This window comes from Astatotilapia calliptera, chromosome 3, assembly GCF_900246225.1.
Source record: "Astatotilapia calliptera chromosome 3, fAstCal1.2, whole genome shotgun sequence".
In the NCBI taxonomy this organism is placed as follows: domain Eukaryota; kingdom Metazoa; phylum Chordata; class Actinopteri; order Cichliformes; family Cichlidae; genus Astatotilapia; species Astatotilapia calliptera.
In genome coordinates, this window is record NC_039304.1 from 22,148,569 (window position 1) to 22,166,682 (window position 18,114).

Below are 18,114 nucleotides of genomic sequence, written 5' to 3' on the forward strand. Positions count from 1 at the left end.
TAATCAGTCAGAACACGTGCTTTCAAAATATAAATTCCTAATAAGAGAAAACATAAAGAGGGGCAAAAATCATATTCTTCAACTGTAGTCAATACATTTGTGTGATCTCATAATCCGTCATCATTTCAGACAATGCACACACAGCCTAGTCACCCTCAGCTTGAACTTTAGCCATCAAGTAAAAAGATACAGACTAATACAATCCCACACAAACAGACGCTAATCTGTGGCCCCAATCCCCCCCCCCCCCCCCCATAGACTGTGATCATTTACACATTTCTGTGCGATCATTACACCCTAAATTCTGTTTATTATCTACATGTTATTATTATTATTATTATTATTATTATTATTATTATTATTATTATTATTATTATTATTATTATTATTAATTGAATTGGTTTTTTTTTTTTAAATTTTTACTATTTGTTCTTTCTGTCTATTTCATAGAAATAACGCTCATGGACATTACACCTTATTTATAAATCGTATTTCTGTTTATTAAAACCTTATTTAGCATAGTTCCAACAGCACCCCCCCCCCCCCCCACACACACACACACACACTCAACGTGCAATATCACTGACCACACTGCACCTCTCAATGCACCTGCTAGTTGGATGGCATGTATGTGTATGGATATAGATGTAAGCGTGTATGTGGAAATATGTGTGTGTATGTACGTACGAATGCATATATGTATATATTCATATATTCATATATGTATGTATGTGTGTGTGTGTTGCTGGTGTATGTATAACTTGTACATATCTTTCTTGTGTAAATGTAAATTTGTTGTGTAAATACTTTGGCTATTGTGTACTTCACACACATGGAGAGATGCCAAACTGCCTTTCATTGTTCTTGTAACAGTAACAATAAAAAAGCTATTCTATCCGATTCTATTCTAGATGCGCTGCTACCCGAAGTCACTAGATGTCATTGTTGGCTGCTTAGACTTGAAATCCTGTAAATGATGCCGTTAGAAGATTAAAAAACTTCTCTATTTTTACATTCATAACATACAAGTCTACTGAAATTTAAAAATAGTTATAAAATAGAAATACTGTACGTAACTAAACTTCAAAAAGAGTCTAACACTTGGTAAATGTGGCGGGTTTTTTTTTAGTTAGGATAAGTATTTACAGAGCGATATAAAGGGATTTTTGTCTTTTAAAGGGCAGCTTATTGCATGTGAACACACAGTACCATAATGAACTACAGTATCAAGTAAAATCTGCTGCAAACAAAGAGCACAACACGACAGAACAGTGCACGAATCCCTCCCTTTCAGTGTAGTTTTATGACCTGTGGGCACTGCGCAGTCGCATTGAAACAAGGGTACACAGCGGCAGCAGGGCGTTTCTTCTGTATAGAAAAGAGGGGAGGGTACAAGAAGGGTACATACTAAACATGGAACGCAGAGCATGTTGAATTTCCGTGTAGCTATTTTTTTTTTCAGAGGAAACGCATTTGAAGGTAAATATGAGTTTTCATCCTTCAACATCACTTTGCATCAGCAGTTTAGTGTCGGGCTGCACTTTGCCAATCGCGTTTGTCCTCCTGGCATGAACTTCTTCTTTTTTAAGAGCAGAACTGGAAGTTTGTGAGTTACTTTTTAGGTTAGTTTGTGATGCCGGAACAAACCACAGTGAAACAGCAGTCTGTCCCAGATTTCACGAGAATAATAACCATCAATCATTAATCATTAATGTGCTGATTCCGCAAAATTTGCTTTTGCTGTCTTACGCTTTATTATTATTGTTATTATTATTATTATTATTATTGGTTTTAACTCTGTCTGATGGAAGTGAAGCCAAAGGAAACTCGTCAAACCGCTGTTCGCTTTGCTGGTTGTGTTTCGTTCTTTAATTTCAATGTTTTCCCAGGGACCACACCTATCTATCACAAAAGCGACTTACTTATCTGTGTGAGCCATGCGTCCAAGTTAAAGTTTTATAAAGAGCTAAATCTGCGTGAGCTGAGGCGCATGCTCCAACGAGCATTCTCCAAATGTAGCGCAGTGTTTCTAAAAGCTGTGTTCTTCTGCAGACTCTGATGAGAAAAAAACACAGTAGTCACCATGTTCCCTGCAGCGGTCACAGTGCGTGCGTGCGTGTGTGTGATCTCTCTGTTGGTCTATTTTCTCCAAACACTTTGGATATTTTTTCTCACAGTAAACTGTGTTGCAACATGAACCCCTGCATGCAGAAATACACCACAGGCGGTCAGAAGGCTTACTCATGCCACAAACTCTTGACTCCACCCTCCCAAAGGCAACACTTACTTACTATCAGCATGCATTTAATCAGCTCGAGTTGTGAGGAGGAAACTGGACTCAGACAATCATCAGCAGAAAAGCATTAGTCATACATTGCTGATGATTGCAGTGTTTTCACGGCCTTTGCATGCCTGCTGCTTCAGTCGTGTGTGTTTCTACCCATGGCTGCACGACCCCTATGTTAAAGGAAACATCCTGCTGATGTGCCAAAACAAATAAGTAAAAGAGCCGGGTTATGGGTTGGATAAAAGTGCACATTCTCAGTTTTCTTGTCATTATACTAAGTGTTGCATTGCTAGATGATACAGTACAGTACACACATGCATGCGCATTCTTGTGTGCTGCCACCCGGACTGGGGGGAAGGCTAAGCATTTGTGTTGGGATATGGAGTGAGGGTATGTAGGCTGCATGTATTTCTCATGTGAGGAGAAGTAAAATATTCATTAGAGTCCGACTGAACTGTTGTTGGGTAAAATGTGCCCCGATGGCAGCCAGCAGAGGTAAAAACCACACGACTAAAGTTTTAACAGAACACGTTATGATCCTTTGTTGTTGGTTTAAGTAATGGGGTCATGGGTGTTTTGTCATGGAACCAACTTAGAGTGACATGCATATTGAAAGCATATGAGTAATTGTTTGTGGTCTGCAAGCATTTCATGGTAGTGGGTGTGTTTTGTGAGGGGCGGTGGCGTTTTTCCTCACAGAGCTGTCACCTGACACACTTCTGCCTATAGCCAGTAGCTCCTCCCGTTCTAGGAAAAGTTAATTAGGTATTAAGTGAATTTATAGGAGTGCTCAAACATGTCATTCAAGTGACAATGGGCATACGTTAACAGTTGGAAAATAAAGATGTTGAAATCAGGCGTAACTCCTCCTTCCTGCCACATTTGGCACATCCCTCGCTGGAGGTTGACTATAAAAGTAGTACAGAAGAGTCTGTCTGGACTGGTTTGGCAGTTCTTGGGATCAAACTAGAAGGTGCAGTTTGGAGGAGAGGTAAGAAACAAACACATGGGCCTGACATAAATCTGAAAACCTGCATTTTTAACCAGACATTTGTTAGGATTTCATGATGGACTTTGCAGTGAGGGGAAGAACAGTGAAGCACATTTTTATTAATGTCATAAAGGGATGGAAGTGGTCAGCAGGATGGATCCATGTATTCGTATTTATGCCGTATGCTGACCGCACCATCCTAATGTTTTTGCTAAAATTGAGTCTCATTAGACCAAAAAAATTTATATTGTTCAATTCTGCAGAACATGTGTGAACTGTAGCCTCAATTTCTTCTACTTAGCTCACGGGAGTGTCCCACTGACGTAGCCCATCTGCGTGTTGTGTGTGTGTTGTGTGTTTAGAGACACTCTTCTGTTTACTTTGGTTCTAAAAAGCTGTTATTTGAGTTACTGTTTGCTTCCCATCACCTCAAAGCAGTCTGACATTTCCATTTTGACTTCTGACATCAAGAAGACTTTCACCAGAGAACTGCCCCGCGCCAAAATTTACTCCGTTTTGGCTCATGCTCTGTAAACTGTAGAGATTGCTGGGATTTCCCCACAGCAGATTAGCAGTTTCTGAAATACTTAGACCAGCCTGTTTGACAACAACTGTGCCACATTCAAGGTCACTTAAATCACATTTCTTCCTCATTTTGATGCTCAGTTTGATCTTCAGCAGGTCGTGTTGACCATGTTTAAATACCTGAATACATGTGATTGGCTAATTAGATATATGCATTAACAAGCAGTTTAACAAGTGTAACTCTAGAAGCCTTTTCACTGAAGATATTTTCGTGTCCACATTTAAATAGTACATACCTTTATGTAAAAAAGAAAAACACTGTAGTGATGCTAACACTGATATGTGGTACAGATGCTAAATAACTCTTTATAAAGAATGCAGGAAGAAGCAGAAGTAGTTGTTACAGTGGTGGCAAAAGTGCCTTTGTTAGTGTGAGTAGTAATGCTCGTGGTAAGAAATATAATAGTTGTGGTGCAGGCAGCCATTATGCAGCACTTTCAGCTTTGCTAGCTGTAGCTTTAGGGATCTATTAGCAGAAATAATGTGTAGTACTCATGCAAATGACCCTAATGTAGTTTCATCATGCTAGCAGCAATAGAGGCACATGTGCAAACACAAGTCTTAGTGTTGTGTAATTGAACAAGCTGGGAAACCTGCTGTCACAGCTGCATGCTCAGTTTTTGGCTCTCTTAGCAGCAGCATTCTTCACTCAGTCAAATGGGCCATCTTTGTGGGTGTGGTTCTCTGTTAGCAGGAGGAGGAAACTCTTACATGGCTCCACTGCTACACAAGCCAGTGAAAGCCACTCTCTTTTCTGTTTCTGCTGTGACGGACACCTGTGGACTGAAAACAGGAAGTGCGTATCTTTATGTGCATATCTGAGGTGAGGGAGTGAAAAAAAAAAAAGGCTGAGAGAGTTGAAAGAAGATAAAAATAAACGCCTTCCACTCTGTGTTTATTGGAAAAGACGCAGACTCAAAGCAACAAAGTGAGACTAACTCTGTCCAAAGCTCCAGTTCTGTCTGCGCCGGCACTAATGATAGAAATGCTTCTTCATCTCAGCCTCTGCTTAATTAAAGCGTCTCACAGAGAGCTTGTGCTTGTTCTTTGCCTCATGCAACCTTTATTGTGCATCAAAATACACACACCCCTGCTTTGTTATTAATGTGCTTTTCTGATTAAACATTGACTTTAAATTTAGTTCTCACTTACACTGTGCACACATTCAGTGCACCACAGTAAAAGTATCACAGATGTGCCAACTTTGCCGGGCTTTTCTAAGAATGCACATATATGGATGACTGCAAAGAAACAAGGACGCCTCGTTTGTCTTTTAAACTCTTAGTGTCTGTGCACATGGAGGGTGTGCACAGCCTCAGCTTTTGTTCTGTGATGTACGCGTAGATAGTATTGGTATGTACAAACTTGTATCTTGGATCTCACTGGATAACCTTTTCACTTTTGTGCTCAATTTCTCACTTTCTTTGTTTTTGTGCAGGGTTGTCCGCTGCCGTGATAAGGACAGGGTGTGATCCTGCACTGCGTGAACGTGGCAAAAAAAGAACAACAGACGGGGACTGGTGTTATCTGGATCTTTTGTAATGAGGAAGACGTCTCTACTGTGACAAGCTTTGGATTTTTGAGCTTCTCCGTTTGTGACTGCAATCAAAGCATCCAGCTAGAGTGCAACCACATACACCACAGCCAAGCAGCAGACTAGCCTCATCAGTGTTTAATAGCATCTTCATAGCTACTGATGTTTTATTCTAACTGAAGATTGAGCCTTGAAGCCATTACCACTGTGTATCAGGTTTACATCAGCACAGTGCTTTAGATTATAAAAGCTCAATAGGCTGCTGTTGCGTCTTTAATAATTGACACATCTTTACTTCTTATTGTGGTTCCAAAGAGAATCAAATTGATAGCAGCTGTCAGTCCTACTGTTCTCCGTTAACTCCACAAGCTCAAGATGGCAGAGCAGCCCATTTATGCCACAGGCATGGCCTACAAACTGAGGAGCCAGTGGGATCGTGATGAGGGCCTGGGGCAGAACCACAATGCGGTGAAGTTCTTGGGTCAGGACTATGATTCTCTGAAAGCCCAGTGCCTTCAAAGTGGGAGATTGTTTGAGGACAGCCTGTTTCCTGCTGTAGCGTCATCTTTGGGATTCAACGAACTCGGCCCCAGATCGGCAAAGACCAGCGGCATGCGCTGGATGAGGCCCACGGTGAGAAATTGCGGCGGTGGCCGTGTTTTTGTGTCTTTTGCCCAAGCGTGGGTAAGGGGAATATAGAAGCCTTTCACATCATTTATTGTAGATGTTTAAAGTTATAGACGGTGTTTCCAGATTTATTTACTGTGTTTTTTAGAAGGTTAATATCATTTTAATGTCAGACAGTTATAATACACTGTGTTGCTAAAAGTATTCACTACCCCATTAAATAATTAAATGGAGGTTTTCCAATCACTTCCTTGGACATAGGAACTGTGATAGGATTCCACCTGTGCAACAAGTCCAGACATGAAATTTCCTCACTACTAAATATTCCACAGTCAATTGTTCGTGGTATCATAACAAAGAGCAAGCGTTTGGGAATGACAGTAACTCTGCCAGTGTGCTTAATGCTTTAACATAGCAAGAAATGTTGGTGATGGCCACTTCCTGTTCCAACATCACTGCACACCAGTGCACAAAGCAATGTCCATAAAGACATGGATGAGTGAGTGTGGTGTGGAAGAACTAGACTGGCCTGCACCTCAACCTGAAAAAAAAACCACCTTTAGGAAGATCTGAAGATGTTATACCTGCAAAAAGTGGACCATCAACATATTAAACCATATGTATTAAGAATAAGATGTCACTTGAATTCATATAGGTGTGAAGACAGACGAATTAATGCTTTTGGCAACCTAGTGGCGCTGTTTTTCTACAGTGTAGCAGACCACACCCCTGAATTGTATTAGGTCTTATCTGGCTGCACTGCATCACAATGCAAATGTCTGACTCATGCCTACAAATGCCTCCCTCAGATATTTGGTGGTTTTTAAAGTAGCAGCTCCTTTGTAAACAATGTGTAATGTCTGAACGAGCCACTAACAGTAGAGTAGGTAATTGTCTGGAGAATTCACAGCAAGCAAGTGGACATCTTGATGTCCTGCACATGACTGCAGCACCATAGCCTGAGCCATAGTATTTTAAATATGTGCACCCATCTGACAAGAGCTATCTGCTGTTGCATGCCCTGTAGTCTAAAACTCGTGTTACTGTGCACACATTTAGTGCACCAGTGCCTAAAAAAACCATGTCCCATGACCACCTGCAGTGGGTGTGTTTAAGCAGAGCTGGCAAGCACTAACATTTGACAGCAGTCCCAATCTAAGCAATTCGCTGTTGTTCTGGCAACAAAGCCTCTGCACCCCACTTCCACCGGGCGCACCTTGATCTTCCAGCCTCTGTCCTCTGCCTCAGCTGCCAAGTTGGCACACCGCAGCTTCTTACGCTCGAATCCTTCCTCAATTGCGTCCTCCCATGGTACCGTCGGCTCAATGATGTAAGCACGTTTTGGAGAGTTAGACCAAAGGACGAGGTCTGGTCGCAGAGTAGTTGTTATGATCTCTGCGGGAAAAATTAGCCTCTGATCCAAGTCCATGTGCATCTGCCAATCCCTGGCAACCTCCAGCGGTCCCAGGTCCGGGGTTGGGGGGCTCGTCCTCGGCTTGTCTCCCTCCCGGACAAATGCTTATGAAAACTGACGCTCCTCTTGGTTCGTGAAAGGTTGAGCATTGATGGATTTTCTTTTGCACTCAACTTTCTCGGCTAGACACCCGAGGACCTGGTTGTGTCTCCATGTGTATCTGCCTTGAGTAAGGCTAGTCCTACAACCAACCAAGATGTGCATGAGTGTGGCTGGGACTGTACACAGAGGGCAAGATGGGTCCTTTCCAAACCACAGCTCCAGATTTATTGGGGAAGGTAGCACATCGTATATCGCTCAGATGATGAAACTTAGTCTATTAGACTCCATTCCCCAGATTTCACTCCATGTGCGTTTCCTCTCCCAGTTCATCCAGCGATCCTGCTTGGTCAGCGCTACCGCTCTAGCATGTCTTACTGTTTCCTCCTGTCGACGCACCTCCTCCACTACCATTTTCCGATGTTCGGTTACAGATGCCTGTTGCCACCGAGGTGTTACTGCTTCAAGTCCAAATCCTCCTCTGCCCTGTTGGACGTGGTGGGTCACGTCCAACAGGGCAGAGAAGGACCTTATTTATTTTATTTACTTTCTGTCATATAGTTGCTGGGTTATAGGCGGATAAGACTGTTTATTATGGGCAAAGTTTAAAATAATAAAGTCATTGTATATCAGAATATGAGCCAAAAGCTCAGACTTCAGACTGCTGTAAATGATTTGTTTCAGACATTTCGTTATTATTATTATTTTCTCTGGACTCTGCATGATGTCAAAGAGAGGGCATATTAACAGCGATATCAATGAAAAGAAGATCCGGCAGGTAGGATCTATGAGCGGCCGTTAACACGTACCATCCCAGACTTAGATAAATCACTCCGTCTTAAATAAATTTGTCATTTAAAGCAAATATGAGTCTGGCTGATAATAAATCACAACAAACAAATTGGCATGTTAGTAATATGGGAAAAAACCACACAAAATGTATAACTCTGTATGGCTGGAGGATCAAGAGGATCAAGAGGTGCATGTTCACCGCTTCTTGTGGAGGCATTCCCTGGAGGAGGACATCAAGGATTATGCTGTGGTGCGTGTGAACATGGGTGACAAGCCTGCAGGTTGTATCGCTCAGGTTGCCATGCGAGAGACTGCCCTTCTGCCACAGTTTGTCAACAGAGTGGAAGAAAGACGTGTCATTGAAGAGGATACTTACGTGGATGACATCCTTGTGTCCCACAACGACCTTGAGAGACTGAGCGAGATCCTTGAGGGGGTTGAAACCATTCTCAGATATGGTCATCTCAAACCCTGAAGTTCCAACCACCACCTATAACAGCTCACCTCTAAGGTCTTTTATTACCTGGTACACTTAAGCAAGCTTTCCTCACAGACTTGAGGTCTTATGAGGGGCCTCTTATATCACATCGTCTACCATGTCACGTCTTTTCTTCTCTCATCACCTTTTACTCTGTTATAAATACACCAGTGTGGTCTGTGTAGCTAGAAGCAGCACCAGAGAAGAAAGTGGAATTGTATTTGTGAGCATGCCTTGAACACGGTGTGCTCTCCTTTTTTATTCTATTTGCAGACACTGTGGCAAGTTGCTGTTGTCAGTTCTGCAGTAACAGAGCGAGCTGTGGTCTTAAAAGCTTTGCCTTGTGATAATTTCGGCTTTCTTTTGAGTATGCAGATCGTCACGTTATCATGAGTGTATGTTTTTTGTTTCTTTGTTGCATCTAATGCTTTTCTGAGGTCCCAGCCTTCCAGAAATAGCACTTCATAATGCATGCATCACCTGCACCACAGGATCTGTAATATTTACACTAAGAGGGTCATGATGCCCCCCCCCGCCAAAAAAAAAAAGGCTTTGTGTGAGTGTTTAAAAATGCCCAGGATGCCTCAGTGAGTTAGGCCATGTGTTGAATAGTTGGCATGTTTGCTTAGCATGACACAAAATATTTGTTTTTATAGCTTCGTGGGGTTTCTCACGCTCACCACACTGAGTACAAAAAGGTTTAGGAAGCAGGAAGTTGTGCAAATCAAATGTGAACAAAAAACACTAGACTGGGAGATTTTTCAGAAAAGAGCTTTGACAACTTTAGGATTTGCTTGCCTAGCTCGCTACAATGACTAAGAGTATTGTGCTTGAAGCTAGCTCCATTAATCCCAAAGAAAACTACCTTCTTACAACTTCTTACTCAATTTATTATTTGGTATTAAACTAATAAAAAAAGACTCTACTTGATCAGTTACTTTATTAGAAGCTGTTTTAACTGTGTCTACTAGCTATAATTAGCTAAAATAGCTTTTGTGTGTATGAACTGCCACCTTGATACCCGCTGCTCCCAGGAAGCAACTTAAAACAGTTCACTCCATCTGTCGATCTAAGAATACATGAATTTTAATAAGGTATAAACAAGCAGATCATCTGTAGAATAGAGCATTTTGTATTTATTATACTAGCAGATGTCTGTGCTACAGTATTGTCTGGCCTGTTTATGATGTTAACCCTAAATTTAAATGAAATGCTGCTTGTGTTGTAGATGCATTTAAAAAAAACAAACAGGTCATTTTTAATTCAATTAAATTCAATTTTATTGAATCACAACAAAAGTTGCCTCAAGGCGCTTCATTCAGCCCTGTGCTAAGTGGTTTCCAGGCTATGTGATAATTTCATAATATGTGATAGAGATAAGAATCTTCAGGAGCCTGAGCTGTACCCGTGTGCCAGGTTTGGTTGCTCAATTCCTGATAGTGTTTGAAGAGTTGGCAGACAAAGAAACAAGCACACAGACAGAAATGTTGCGTGTTCCTCCTGCACTAATCCAGAGTTGTTTCTAAACCTTGACTGAAAGACTACATGTTTTAAAAACTATTTGGAGCCCACGTGTTGAAAAGTAGAAGTTTTGTTTTGTGCGTGCAAGATCTGGTTAATTGTCCCAAGCTTCAGTTTAAAAGTAGCAATCTGACAAGATAGACCAGACAATTGCCCAGCTCGATTCACACATGACGGATACGAGAGAGCGGCATTGGATTGTCTGCCAGCTAAGAGTACAATGACTGTGTTTCCCAGGGAAGAAATAAATGCATGTATCTGCTGTGTAGTAAAGTTTGTAACAGACAGTAAGTACATAAATAAACTGGGAAGTTTGCTGTGTTCGTTGACTATGTTGGACTGTTGCAGAGCAGGATGTGGGTTGCACAAGAGACATTATACGCAGAGACATAGCACTCAATTCTGAATTGCTGCCCTGCTACACATGAGTTTAGGTTTCCTGCAGCTGCCAAATCCCACTTTAACTCCTGACTGTAAGCACTCCTGTCAGGGGTTTCAAGCTCCTGGTAGCCACGGAGCTTGAAAAAGACACTTAACTTTAGATTATAGAATCAAAGTGGGCAGCTTTGTAGACTTGCTTCATTAGCTCTGTTATTGTTGCTTCAGTTCATGTCTGACACTAATCATCAGTTGGAGATAAGACTGATAAAGATGCAGTGTTAAATGACAGATTACTTGCATAAATCTCTAATGATTAATTTTTAATGTTTCTTCTATCAGGGAATGGGTATCATTGGTATTCTTGCTATCATTGTTTGGGTTTCCAGAGCAGGTTCAATGAGATGAAAATGAGAAAAGAAAGGGAGGAAGACGACATGTTTGCAAAATGTATGTCTGAAGGCAAAGAAGTGCTAATTTGTGTGTGTGTGTGTGTGTGTGTGTGTGTGTGTGTGCACCGACAGGAGCTCTGCAAACGGCCCGAGTTCATCGTAGATGGAGCTACTCGCACTGACATCTGTCAGGGTGCTTTGGGTAAGTCCCATTGGGAGTGTTCCCAACTGTTTCAGTGTTACTACTGCATGATTCATCTATTAGACCCGAGGGGTAGAACTGAGATTTAATCTGGCAGAAAGCAAAAGAGAACACTGCCAAAAGAACAAACAAACAGGTAACTGAGTGCATAGATGTTAGTTGCTGTGCTAAATCTAGGGAGATGCTGGATGCAAGTCATGAATAAGTGAAGCTTCCCTCTACTCCGCATACAGCATGAACTTCAGCGAGACACAGAACCTTTCACAGCAAAAATCTGATATAGAGAGTGGGATAATCCAGATATGGTCTTGTGGTAGTTCTTTCGGGGAAAAGAAAAGTTTTAGTTTTTAAAAAATATATATTTTTTATTTTATATAACATTTATAAGAAATCACTTTTTAAAGGCTTTACAGACTTCAAATCAGAAAACCTTTTTCCCCCCATAGAGGTCTTTTTGCAGCTGCATGCAAAAACCATATAGAATGGAGGCTCCACCTACATCTATATTTCCTACTGTCTATGGACACAAAAAAGTTTAGGAACTCCTGCGTGTTACTTGTATGAAAATATAAAACTCAATGACTTTATTTTTATCTTGAGTATAACTTTCAGCAGAGAAGTGTAGCACTGTTGTGTGTCAGTAACACAGCCAAAATAAAACCTAAAGTTTCAATAACATGTCAGTCACAACTCCTCCCATAAAAGACAAGATAACACAACACCGAACGCAACACGGTTTTGACGGTGAAAGGATAATTGTAGGTCTTGTAACAGAGAATATGATGACAGTCAAACTGCTAAATGAACTATGCCAGTCATTGGCTTCCCATCTTCTAGCCAATGCTCTTTGGCAACACAGTATAATAATGGAAGTGGCAACTGTGGCTTGAACCCACTATGGAAGTCCTACTAACAACATGAGTGAGTCATGGCGAGTCTGAGATTCTGTGCTCGCCTCTCCCATTTCCCAGAATGCAAAGCCTGTGCAAACCTTTACTCTTTGTGGGTGAATTCCAGTTTTGTGTGTGGCTAAAAGTTGAAATTATTTGCTAATGTAAACACAGACTCGTGCTTATCATGACAGCTCTCAGTTGATTTATAATGGTAGTAAAACTGTCTTTGCGTTTCTTCAGGGGACTGCTGGTTGCTGGCAGCCATCGCATCGCTGACCCTAAATGACCATCTCCTCCACAGAGTGGTTCCTCACGGACAGGGTTTCCAGCAGGGATATGCTGGCATCTTTCACTTCCAGGTAATGACTACTGACAGCTTCATATCCTTTCCTTTTGTTTTTTCCAAACATATCAAAGGATAGCGCCTGAAAAACACTGCAGACAGCTGTTACACGTGACCAGCTGCAAGCGGTTATCAGGCCAAAAGCAGGTTACTGAGGCCTGAATATGGGTATGGGCTCTCAAACTAAGTGCAAGTGATTCCAAACATGACAATTTATACGCAGGTTGTGATGTCGGCTGCTTATATAACACAGATAATTGTGTAATCACAATACATGAGCTGCTGAGCAATGCTGTTTTTTTCCCCTCAATTCCTCAGTGACGACTTTCAAACTGAGGTGGAAAACTGATATTTATCTGAAGATATGGGGAAGCTGTGAAACACCAGAGATTGGACTTTTCGCTGCATCTCACTGCTTTCTGTTGTGTTATTTTGTTGTAGAAACAGGACATAATGCAACACTTCTTGCTGTGGAACTTTTTTTTTTTTTTTATGATTTTGTGGGCATTTCTGGGCACGAGCTGGTGCACATGTTAGAATCTAATCCACACAAGATCTGGCAAGTGTATATATACATTGTAGACCCTCACTAATATTCGGTTAAAAGCCCCATAGCAGATCGATTCAGAGCTTTAGGAAGGACATAAAAAAAAAGCTTAATGTTAGTCTGCTCTGTCCATTCCAAAACTAGTTATGATGTGTGTTTGGGATCATTGTCCTGTTGGAATACCCAGCTGAGTCCAAGTTTCAACCATTTAGTAGTTGCTTTGAGGTTAAGTTAAAGAATTTATTACTCCACCCATGTGAAATGTACCAGTACCGCTGGCAGCATAACGGCCCCAGAACATGATGTTACCGCCACCGTGCTTGCCAGTCGGTGCAGAGTTCTTAGATGTGAAAGCCTCACCTTTACTCGTCCAAACACATCTCGTCATTGTGGCCAAATAGTTGAATGTTTGTTTTGTTTTACCATAAAACTTTTCACCAGGAGGCATTTGGCTTGTCCATGTGGGGAACTGCTTTTTTTAACCTGAGTTTTGCTTCTGAGAAAAATGAGATCCACATATGAGTACATTCGCTTTATATTTCAATAGAACAGGTGCAGTATAACATCGTAAGTGGATTTCAGGCCCTTGTAGAGCAAAATTTTGTGTTTTGGTCTAGACAACCTAAAATGTGTTGTGCACATATGTGGACGCCAGGTCCTAGAAGGTTAAGTGAGTATATGTATCTATAGGAGCCTTTACGTGGATTAGAGGAAGTCCGCTGTAAACCCAGTCCTTGTTTTTTAACGTCATATGGCTTACTGTTTCCTTGTATTTAATTCTTTGTCTGCGTCTGACAGACAGGGATATTACCTGCAGCTTGCTTACAGCCATAAGGTGTGTTCTGGTTTTGAAATGGAGTCGCAGTAGGAAGAGTATCAGGGCGTTGTCAGTTTCACAGTATTTGCCAAGAAAACTTGAGCAGCACAAGATTCTCTGAAAAATGCCCAACGACTATTCAGCTGTAGGCCCGACGTTCAGGTTCTTCTTCTTTCAACAGTATCCAAAAGCTTAATTTTCTGAGAAGAGATAGAAGGTTAAAAGGCGGCGTTGCTGCTATAAGCCTGTCTTTTTGTTTGTCAGTCCACACTTGAGTCGCCCAAGGTAACTGACCTCACACCCCCTCACCCTGCCAGTGGAGATCTGAGCGTGCTCTCCAAACTGGCAAAAAGCCAGCTTATCAGAAACTGCAAGTTTAAGCACAATCTAATCTTTCAAGACAAAAGTAAAGTTGACAATCCCCCGTCAAATGTGTTGAGTGCACATCGTAGCTCAGTGTAACAAGTTCTGCTTTGCAACATAAATACAAATGTTTTCTTTGGTGTGAGCCTCTTGCAGCCGACTGGGGCTTATCAGCTGAACTTTGCACACAACAAACACTCACAAGCAACGTAGCTGCTGCGCGCGCTGTGGCGGGGACACAGGTGTTGGCCTGACAATGCTACCTTTTATGTTGCGGCCAGTGAGCAGGTGAGCAACACGCACATGCAGCCCAACGCTAGATAGGGAGTCGTATTAAAGCAGTGGTTTATGATTTTTGCACTTTCAATTTGAATGTGGTACATTTACAGCCGAAGTGAGGGAAGATGTGATTAGAGTGTGCAAATCCACGCTTTATTCTTTTAGAGTGGATTTTTCACCTCTTTTTTTTTGCTTACTGGCACTTACAGAGATGCTGCTAGTTATTATGGTGTTATTATCTGCATGGTTTTCAATAATAAAGCAGTCTCCAGTGACAGCAGTTCGTCATCACATCAATTCATTTGTAATGTTTTGCCCCAACTGCACTTTGATTTAATGCTAATATAGCCCACTTCAGTGGCATGTATTAGCATTTCATTAAGTATAGCAGTGCTATTGAAGCCTGTCAAGCTGATGTTTGGTTGTTCTGACAAAGCAGAATGAAAAACTCTACAGTGTGTCCTGCTCTAAATGTGAAATAAATGTGTTGAGGTTTTGCAGTTATACGGCTGCTAACGATGTGATGTTGACTTGTTTGTCATTTTGGATGTACAGTGGGGCAAAAAAGTATTTAGTCAGCCACCGACTGTGCAAGTTCCCCCACTTAAAATGATGACAGAGGTCAGTAATTTGCACCAGAGGTACACTTCAACTGTGAGAGACAGAATGTGAAAAAAGAAATCCATGAATCCACATGGTAGGATTTGTAAAGAATTTATTCGTAAATCAGGGTGGAAAATAAGTATTTGGTCACCTCAAACATGGAAAATCTCTGGCTCTCACAGACCTGTAACGTCTTCTGTAAGAAGCTTTTCTGTCCCCCACTCGTTACCTGTATGAATGGCACCTGTTTGAACTCATCATCTGTATAAAAGACACCTGTCCACAGCCTCAAACAGTCAGACTCCAAACTCCGCCATGGCCAAGACCAAAGAGCTTTCGAAGGACACCAGGAAAAGTATTGTAGACCTGCACCAGACTGGGAAGAGTGAATCTACAATAGGCAAGCAGCTTGGTGTGAAAAAATCAACTGTGGGAGCAATCATCAGAAAATGGAAGACATACAAGACCACTGATAGTCTCCCTCGATCTGGGGCTCCACGCAAGATCTCATCCCGTGGGGTCAAAATGATCATGAGAACGGTGAGCAAAGATCCCAGAACCACACGGGGGGACCTGGTGAATGACCTGCAGAGAGCTGGGACCAAAGTAACAAAGGTCACCATCAGTAACACACTACAACGGCAGGGAATCAAATCCCGCAGTGCCAGACGTGTTCCGCTGCTGAAGCCAGTGCATGTCCAGGCCCGTCTGAAGTTTGCCAGAGAGCACATGGATGATACAGCAGAGGATTGGGAGAATGTCATGTGGTCAGATGAAACCAAAGTAGAACTTTTTGGTATAAACTCAACTCGTCGTGTTTGGAGGAAGAAGAATACTGAGTTGCATCCCAAGAACACCATACCTACTGTGAAGCATGGGGGTGGAAACATCATGCTATGGGGCTGTTTTTCTGCCAAGGGGACAGGACGACTGATCCGTGTTAAGGACAGAATGAATGGGGCCATGTATCGTGAGATTTTGAGCCAAAACCTCCTTCCATCAGTGAGAACTTTGAAGATGAAACGAGGCTGGGTCTTCCAACATGACAATGATCCAAAACACACCGCCCGGGCAACAAAGGAGTGGCTCCGTAAGAAGCATTTGAAAGTCCTGGAGTGGCCTAGCCAGTCTCCAGACCTCAACCCCATAGAAAATCTGTGGCGGGAGTTGAAAGTCCGTGTTGCTCGGCGACAGCCCCAAAACATCACTGCTCTCGAGAAGATCTGCATGGAGGAATGGGCCAAAGTACCAGCTACTGTGTGTGCAAACCTGGTAAAGACCTATAGTAAACGTTTGACCTCTGTTATTGCCAACAAAGGTTATGTTACAAAGTATTGAGTTGTATTTTTGTTATTGACCAAATACTTATTTTCCACCCTGATTTACCAATAAATTCTTTACAAATCCGGCTCTGTAGGGTCCAGGCAATAAGGCCTGAGTCAGCAACTGATTTGTAGGTAAAATCGTGTATTCCCAGAGCATTTGGCAAAAGCGCCCTTGATTTGGTTGCTAGCAGATTGCTGTGGGTGCTCATAGTTTGGATAGACGACATTCCCTTGTCGGCAGGCACTTGTCAACTGTTCTCAGAGCTCTGGAAACTCTGAATTTGAATACAAACAGGACAAAAACCCCTTGGTTTTAGGAGCGTGTCCTTTTTGCCTTCAATTTAAAAGTTGAGCCTTTTGAAATGTGTTGGTTGGATTGCTGAGGCAGGCGAAACTTTTATTTTGAAGGTGAACATTAGCTATTGCCTGTTAAGGTAACACTTTTTCAAGTTTTACTACCACTTAGCCAGTAGTTTGCGAGTGAGTGCTGACATGTTGGCGTCCTCCATGCAAACTACAAGCAACCATGGAAATCTGCCAGTGACCAAATCAATCACAAGGTTTTGTTGTAGCTCCTTCTTTGAAACTAATTTCACCTGAAAACAATGTGCAACTTCTTGAAATTAACCAACCCATTGTGGAAAACTAGGGGAAATTATTAGTTTATCCTTGTGCCTGCTGTTTACGTCCCATCCAATATGGCCAATATAACTCTCGAGCAATGTGCAGATCGGAGCCTGCTGTGTCAGCATCAACAGTCAAACCTGCTGCACATTTAATGAAAACTTTAAGTTATTTTAAAGGGTTGAGGTCCAAAGTAATTCACCAATTTTTGTAGTTGTTATAAAGGTGAAAGTTAGCACTAACCTTCACACACAACCCAATAGCTAAGTATGACTGTACCCTGAAGTTTCTGGCAGTTGGCTCAGTTAGCGATATAAAGTGCTTAATATACTTTAGTGTTGGCGGGCGCTCTGTCAGGCAACGATCTCGTTGCCAACTAGACTGTGAGCCTGCCAAGTGAAGGGTAAAGAGGCAGAGAGTGAAAGGGGAGGGAATGAGGAAGTGTGACAGAGAGCAGAGCGGACACACTCTCACACGACAGAGTCACATATTACATGCTTGGAGTTGTGAAGTACAACAAATACACTCGCAGTGAAAGTATCCATCCTGGATCCCTGTCAGCTGGACAGCTCAGTCATTAAAGATGCAGCACCGTGTTTGCGCGCACAAATAGCAGAACTTTTATCAATCGACTCTCAGGATTTTATCACTGTGTGAGTAAAGGCCCACTGCTCTGAAATGCCATTGGCAAAAAGGATGACATCTCCCGGCTGCTCCTCTGACTCATTTCATATCAAAGGATCAATAAATGCAGTCGCACAGGCACACACAGAGCTAAGCTAATTTACACTGGATTTTTTTGGGTTTGCTGATTCAGTTACAGTGAGGTCAGCCAAGAATAGAATGAAGAATCGTTTAGCTGATTACTTCCAGAGACTCTGTGTTCGTTTGTGTTTTGTTGACTGCAGTGTGCAGTAAATTTCATGTATAGATGCTGCTCTCTGCTACAGTGAGAGGAGCTAATGCTTCCGTCTGCTCTGAGGGAACATAAATGAATGAATGTGTTGTATGAGTGAGTGA

At 42.0% G+C, this 18,114-nt stretch overlaps 1 protein-coding gene across 3 annotated transcripts in view; it reads left to right on the forward strand.

Moving 5' to 3' along the window:
• The window catches only part of capn1 (calpain 1), a 35,135-nt gene that overhangs the window by 688 nt on the left and 16,333 nt on the right, over positions 1–18,114 (forward strand). Inside the window, exons 1-4 of one of the 3 annotated variants that reach the window (XM_026162394.1) lie at positions 1,329–1,479; positions 5,302–6,030; positions 11,231–11,300; positions 12,434–12,552. In XM_026162394.1, coding sequence (XP_026018179.1) covers positions 5,773–6,030; positions 11,231–11,300; positions 12,434–12,552 — 447 coding nt within the window. In that variant the 5' untranslated portion in view covers positions 1,329–1,479; positions 5,302–5,772. Of the gene's footprint in view, positions 1–1,328; positions 1,480–3,095; positions 3,279–5,301; positions 6,031–11,230; positions 11,301–12,433; positions 12,553–18,114 lie in introns of those variants that run through there. The other 2 variants (XM_026162395.1, XM_026162396.1) reach the window with 2 other exon arrangements.